At 42.8% G+C, this 7,611-nt stretch overlaps 1 protein-coding gene across 1 annotated transcript in view; it reads right to left on the bottom strand.

Annotated features, from left to right (window-relative positions):
• Positions 1 to 340: 340 nt before the first annotated feature.
• LOC122708044 (C4b-binding protein alpha chain-like) overlaps positions 341 to 7,611 on the bottom strand; it is a 30,182-nt gene continuing 22,911 nt past the window's right edge. The window contains 1 exon segment of the mRNA XM_043924125.1: positions 341 to 538. Within this exon segment, the coding sequence (XP_043780060.1) occupies positions 341 to 538 (198 nt within the window).

Raw genomic sequence — 7,611 nt, 5'->3', positions numbered from 1 at the left:
AACTTCAGATGGTTCCTTATTTCAGCTTGTACTTGTCCTCAAGGGCTATCGGCCCCTTCCAATGCTTAGTCAGTGTTAACTGCAGGGTTTTAATCTGTTGCACCTGTCACTTCCAGAGTGGTTCCCTCTTCTTTGTTTATTTTGACTTCCTCCTTTTGCAAGTCTCTTCAGTGTATAATTTCCACCCTGACACAGCGGGGCGAAGGTGGTCACTTATTTAGGCTCACTTGTTCAGTCGTGTTGTGGGAAGGGAGGGACGCTGGCGTGTGTGGGTGTGTGTGGGGAGTGCTCGCAGTGTATGGACCACACTGGGTTTGCCCCCGCTCACGGCGCCTGTGCTTTACAGGTCTAGACTGCTCAGGCTCCAGGCTGCTCTGCAAGGGCACCGTCCCAGGTGGGCCCTGCGCTCCATGCCCTCCCCAGGTCTAAGCCGCTTGGGTTCCCGGGCGCTCTGCCAGGACACAGGCTGAGCCGGGCATGTGTCTTGTGCCTTTCCCAGGTCCGGGCTGCTCAGGAGGCCAGGTGCTTGACGAGCGCACTGTTCGGGTAGGCGAGCATCTTAAACACCTCCCCAGTCCCCACCAGGTTCGCGGGTGCGCCGCAAGAGCACCGTCTCAAGTGTGTGTCTCCTCTGGGGCGCTGATCTGAGGCTGCGACCCTCCTCGCAGATGTCAACCACCCAGGAGCCCAGGAAGACGTGGTTGGCAACTGGGAGCCTGCTCACAGTCCGGGGAAAATGCTGTCTCTGGGGCCGAGATTGCTGCAACCGCTTGCCTTCCGACTCTGGACTCTGGCCTCACACACCTGCCTCTCTGCCTTGGGGGGCTGGGGAGGAGGGGCCTGTATGCAGCCGGCTGGCTCCCCTTTGGTGTTCGCTCAATCCTTTGTTCTGTGAGTGGGCGAGGCTGCACATTAGAGCCTTTCGCACTTTCGCAGGAAAGTTCTCTTCCTTTTTTTTTTTTCCCTCTCTGGTGATCCCCCAGTTTGGGTTGCTATCTCATGTGAGCTCCCTCAGATTGTCCTCAGGGCATTTAGGCCCGGTCCTCACCCTAAGCAACCATTATTCAGCCCACGCCGCCCTGTCCAGCTCCCACTCACTGGTGGTGGACGGGAGCATCTGGGCTACTTCTCTGTTGGCAGTTGCAGTTAGGCACTATTCTCTGTTTATTTGTTTTTTTTTTTCTCCCGGTTATGTTGCCCTCTGAGATTCCAAAAGTCCCCACAGACCCGCCTGTGAGAGCGTTTCCTACTGTGTGGAAACTTCTCCTTCACGACTCCCTCCCCAGGACAGGTCTTCATCCCTAACTCTTCTGTCTCTCCTTTTGTCTTTTATATTTTGCCCTACCTCCTTTCGAAGAGAACGGGCTGCCTTGCTGGGTGCCTGGTGTCCTTTGCCAGCATTCAGAAGTTGTTTTGTGGAAGTTGACCAGCGTTCAGATGCTCTTTTGATGAATTTGTGGGGGAGATAGTGGTCTCCCCATCCTATTCCTCTGCCATCTTGGGACCACCCTTCCCAAAGCTATGTTTTTCCAGTTATCATGTACAGATATGAGAGCAGGACCATAAAAAAGGCTAAGCACTGATGTTTTCAAACTGTGGTGCTGGAGAAGACCCTTGAGAGTCCCTTGGACAGCAGGGAGATCAAACCAGTCAATCCTAAAGGAAATCAACCCTGAATATTCATTGGAAGGACTGATGCTGAAGCTGAAGCTCCAACATTTTTGCCACCTGATGAGAAGAGCTGACTCACTGAAAAAAAAAAAAAAACAAACCCTGATGCTGGAAAAGATTGAGGGCAGAAGATATGGGTGACAGAGGATGAGATGGTTAGATGACATCAGTGACTCAATGGGCATGTTGTCGTTTAGTCTCTCTGTCATGTCTGACACTTTGAAACCCCATGGACTGTAACCAACCAGGGTTCCCTATCTTTCACTGTCTCCTGGAGTTTGACTCAAACTCATGTCCATTGAGTCGATGATGCCATCTCATCCTCTGTCACTCCCTTCTCCTCCTGCCTTCAATCTTTCCCAGCATCAGGGTCTTTTCCAGTGAGTCAGTTCTTCACATCAACTGGCCGAAATATTGAAGCTTCAGTATCAGTCCGTCCAATGAATATTCAAGGGTTGATTTGCTTTAGGATTGACTGACTTGATTTCCTTGCAGTCCAAGGGACTCTCAAGAGTCTTTTCCAGCACCACAATTCAAAATCATCAATTCTTTGGTACTCAGCCTTCTTTATCGTCCAACTCTAACATGCATACATGATTATTGGGAAAACCACAGCTTTGACCAGAGGATCTTTGTAAGTGAAGTAATGTCTCTGCTTTTTAATACACTGTCTAGGTTTATCATAGCTTTCCTTTCATGGCTGCAGTCACCATCTGCAGTGATTCTGGAGCCCAAGAAAAGAAAATCTGTTACTGTTTTCACTTTTCCACCATCTATTTGCAATGAAATGATGGGAACAGATGCCATGATCTTAGTTTTAAGTCAGCTTTTTCATGCTCCTCTTTCACTTTCATCAAGAGGCTCTTTAGCTCCTCTTCACTCTCTGCCATCAGGATGGTGTCATCTGTATATCTGAGTTTATTGATATTTCTCCCTGCAATCTTGATTCTAGCTTGTGCTTCATCCAGTCCGACATTTCACATGATGTAGTCTGCATAGAAGTTAAATAAGCAGGGTGACAATATACAGACTTTACATACTCCTTTCCCAATTTTGAACCAGTCCGTTGTTCCTGTCTGGCTCTAACTGTTGCTTCCTAACCTGCTTACAGGCTTCCCAAGAGGCAGGTAATGTGGTTTGGTATTCCCATCTCTTTAGGAATTTTCCACAGTTTGTTGTGATCCACACTGTCAAAGGTTTTAGAGTAGTTAATGAAGCAGAAGTAGATGTTTTTCTGGAATTCTTTTGCTTTCTCTGTGATCCAAGGAATGTTGGCAATTTCATTTCTGGTTCCTCTGCCTTTTCTAAACCCAGATTGTACATCTTGAAATTCTCAGTTCATGTACTACTAAAGCCTAGCTTGAAGGATTTTGAGCATAACCTTACTAGCATGTTAAATGAGCACAACTGTATGATAGTTTGAACATTTTTTGGCATTGCCCTTCTTTGGGATTGGAATGAAAACTGATGTTTTCTGGCCCTGTGGCCACAGCTGAGTTTTCCAAACTTGCTGACATATTGAGTGTGGCACTTTAACAGCATCATCTTTTAGGATTTGAAATAGCTCAGCTGGATTTCCATCATTTCAACCAACTTTGTTCATAGTAATGCCCCTAAAGCCCACTTTACTTCCCACTCCAGGATGTCTGGCTCGAGGTTAGTGACCACACTATTGTGGTTATCCCGGTCATTAAGGCCTTTTCTGTATAGTTCTTCTGTGTATTCTTGCCACCTCTTCTTAATCTCCTCTGCTTCCATTAGGTTCTTATGTTAAACCAGTCATCTGTTGTTGGCATTTGCGTTGTTCCCATGTCTTGGCTATTGTGAATAGAACTGTTATGAACATTGGGGTGTATGTATGTTTTTGAATTAGTGTTTTCATCCTAAAGATCTACTAAAAGGTCTTATCTCCAAATAGTGTTACATCCTGAAGTGCTAAAGTACCTCAGATTTCAACATATGAGTTTGGGGAGAACACAATTCATCTCAATTCAGTAGCTCTTTTTTGAGATATAATTGACATAACACAAAATTTATCATTTTAATGTCTACAATTCATAAAGTGTGCAGCCATCATCACTATCTAATTTCTGAATGCTTACATCACTCCAAAAAGAAACCTCTTGTCCTTTAGCACTCACTCCTCATTCTCTCGCTCCGCTGCTGCTGCTGCTGCTGCTAAGTCGTTTCAGTTGTGTCCGACTCTGTGCGACCCCATAGACGGCAGCCCACCAGGCTCCGTCGTCCCTGGGATTCTCCAGGCAAGACCACAGGAGTGGTTTGCCATTTCCTTCTCCACTCACTCTCCTAAGCTCTGCCAAATACTAGTCTACCTTTTGTCTCTATAGAGTTGACATTTCATATAAATTAAAGCACACAGTACATACAGTCCTTTATGTCTGGCTTCTTTTTCTTAGCATAATGTTGCCTAGGTTCAGTCGCATTGTAGAATGTGTCAGTACTTCATTCTTCTTTGTCACTAAGTAGTACACCATTTGGGCTTCTCAAGTGACGTGAATGGTAAAGAACCCACCTGCCAATGCAGGAGACATAAAAGATGCTGGCTCAATGTCTGGATTGGGAAGATCCCCTGGAAGAAGGCATGGTAACACACTTCAGTATTCTTGCCTGGAGAATCCCATGGACAGAGTCAGGCTACAGTCCATAGGGTCGCAAAAAGTCGGACATGACAGAAGCAACTTTGCACACACATACGTAGTATGCCATTTATGAATAGGCCACATTTTGCTTATCCAATCATCAGCTGAGTTGTTTTCACTTTGGGGTTATTATGAATAATGCTGCTGTGCACATTCATGTGCATGTGTTTGTAGGAAGATCCGCTTTCTTTTCTCTGAGGTATACAACTTAAAATGAGCTGCTGGATCACATAGGCACCCTAACTTTTTGAGAAACTGTCAACTTTTTTCAAACAGCTACAGCATTTCACATTCCTACCAGCAATTTATTAGTGTTCTAATTTCTCCACATCCTCCCAACACTTGTTATTTTCTACTAAAAATAATTATAGTCACCTCAGTAGGTGGCAAGTGGTATGACATTGCAGTTCTGATTTGTGTTTCTCTAAAACTAATGATGCTGAGTATCTTTTCATGTACCTACTGGCAATTTGTAAATCTTTGCCAAACATTTTTTACTTTCCTTTCACACTTTAAATAAGCAGAAATGCTTCTTCTAATATTAGAAAATTTACAACTTTTTTCATAATGCTTTTTATGTTGTTATATACAAGGTTATTTGCCTGCTTTAAGATCATGAAGGAATTCTTTTACATGTGTCACTTATTTTTTTACCTTTCACATGTAGACCTATAATCACTTCAGGTTTCTTTTCAGTAAATGTAAGATAGGGGTCAAGTTACAATTTTTCTGTGTAGCTCTACAATTAATGTATGAAATATGCATTGAAAAGACATCATTTCCTACCACACTGAAGAGTCAAATTTTTCACAATTAAGATAAATATATTACTATGAATATAAATTTATATGTATATATGTTATGTATAAAATACATATAAGTATAATCAACTCGATTCCATTGGTACCAATACCCACTGTTTTAATTAATACACCTTTATAGTTCATCTATCTTGAGATCTAGTAATACTAGTTCTCCAACTTTGTTCTGTTTCAAGATTATCTTGTTTATTCCTGGACATTTTCATGGCCCTGAGTGTCTTCTGATAAACCTAGAAAATGAACAGATCACTTGGTTTTGGCCTTCGGAACCACAGAAGAAATTCCATTCAACAGAGGTTTTTAAAAATTGATCTTTTGTATTAAATCTTAGCTTATGAAATTTGAACATCCTTTTATGAAATGATTTTTGGACACCTACTGTGAACACAATCCACAGATGAATAGCAAGTACAGTATATGACAGAGGTTAGTTCTACCTTCAGTGGGTAGTGGTCAGAGATACTCAATAGAATCACAGGGCTATAAATGATTCAGTATAAAAATAATAGTGTGTTGACAGAAGTTGACAGGTGGAAGGACAGTGAAGTTGAACATAAACTTAGAAATACCCATTTCTTCATCTTACATAAGTGTTATAAACTCAATAAAAAAAAAACTAAGATTTATAAATCAGTAGAGGGGATTATGGAAATCTTATCAGAATATATTGAGCATCTCCAAGGCAAAGACTGATAAATACATGTCCCATTTAAAAAGAAAACAACCATGCATGTGGGCTCAGTCGCTTCAGTCATGTCTGGCTCGTTGTGACCCTATGATCTGCAGCCTGCAGCCTCCTCTGTCCATGGGACTCTCCAAGCAAGAACACTGCAGTGGGTTGCCATGCCCTCCTTCAGGGGATCTTCCCAACCCAGGGATCGAATCCAGGTTTCCTGCATTGCAGGTGTATTCTTTACCACTGAGCCACCAGGGACGCCCAAAACAAACATACAATAGTTAAACCTTGCTGCTTACCATGCTCCAAAGAAGTTTACCAGTAGAGAAGCCTCACTCATACATGCAGAGATATCAAACAATATTTTAGGGTTCCACTCCTTTATATGAATAGAAAAAAAAAAAAGAATGTCCCCCAAACTCCACCCTATAATTAGTATTTTCAGAGACAGGCTTCTCTAGTAGCTCAGCTGGTAAAGCATCTGCCTGCAATGCAGGAGACCTGGGTTCTATCCCTGAGTTGGGAAGAGTCCTTGGGGAAGGGAAAGGCTACCTGCTGGGAGACATTATGGGAGATCCCACCCATGACAAGGTCATGAGGAGAAGACCTGACACGCAAGGCCATTCAGGACACAAGGGACCCTCCAGGTTGACCCCGGCCTCTACCCCACCCTGTATCCTCCCCCCTTTTGTTGCTGTTGTTCTTGTTCGCCCTGCTGCAGATTCTTGTGTTGCCTGCCGAGAAGCTCTCCTGCTCCTCTTTCACTGAATAAAGACCAACTTAAAACCCTAATTAATAAGTCTCCTGGATGCTGGTACCCTATGAAGGGGCCAGGGATGAAGGAAATGCTTCAATTCAAACCCTTTTGCTGGCATTCTGGCTTGTTTGGCATATGTGTGCTCCTATTGCAAAAAATGCTCATGAATGTTCTAACCATCCTAAGCACAGTACGCTAACAAAAGAAACCATTAAGCAAAGGTCCCTCCGCAGGGTGAGAAAGTCTCCACAAATAAAATAGCCACAAATGTGCCTAATAAAAAATACTTTAGATAGAGATTAGCTGGTGACTTCTTGCAGGTAATTAACTTTTAGACTAAGAGCCTGTTTTGTGCCACATCTGCTGTTTTTGCAATCCTTTGCATTTCTGTTCTGTAAAAATGCAATCCTATGTAGTTCCCATGGAGATGACACCTAATAGAAAGAAAATAGATTAACCACAAGAAAGACAGGGTCGGCTACTGAAGTTGCATAAAGTTATACCAGGTGCAAGCCATAAAATGTCAACAGTTCTGAAGGCCAAAAGATATTATACATAGAGATTAACCATAAAAAAGGCCCTAATAGGCACAGAGCCCTCATAAAACATGTTGTTTTAAAAGTGGTTATTAGATCAACGTTTGATTACTGAGGTTGTGCAGTAGAAACTATTGTTAATATAGTTAAGGATTTAGAAAAATAAGAGTTTAGCCCTAGTATGGAAACAATAAGATAATTGTTAATTTTAACCAAGAGTGCTAAACAGAGGCTGCCTCACCGGAGCCGCAGAGTCTTTGTGTGGTAAAACTTTTTAGATAACTTTACCTGAGAACTTCTGCAAAAAAGACTGACCTTTGTGTTAACAGGATTGTATTTCTACTATGTTGCAACCTGCTGTACCATGAAACTGCCACTTTTCTGTTTTCTGCTAAGCTCAAGGCCAGAAGATAATGTACAGAAAATCTATGGGAAAAGACTCTTATAAACAAAAAATATACAGAGCACACCTGGTTTCGTGAAGGACAAG

This window comes from Cervus elaphus, chromosome 14 (assembly GCF_910594005.1).
Source record: "Cervus elaphus chromosome 14, mCerEla1.1, whole genome shotgun sequence".
NCBI classification, from domain to species: Eukaryota; Metazoa; Chordata; class Mammalia; order Artiodactyla; family Cervidae; genus Cervus; species Cervus elaphus.
The sequence above is the reverse complement of the archived record's forward strand: the minus strand, read 5'-3'. Positions and strand labels throughout refer to the sequence as shown.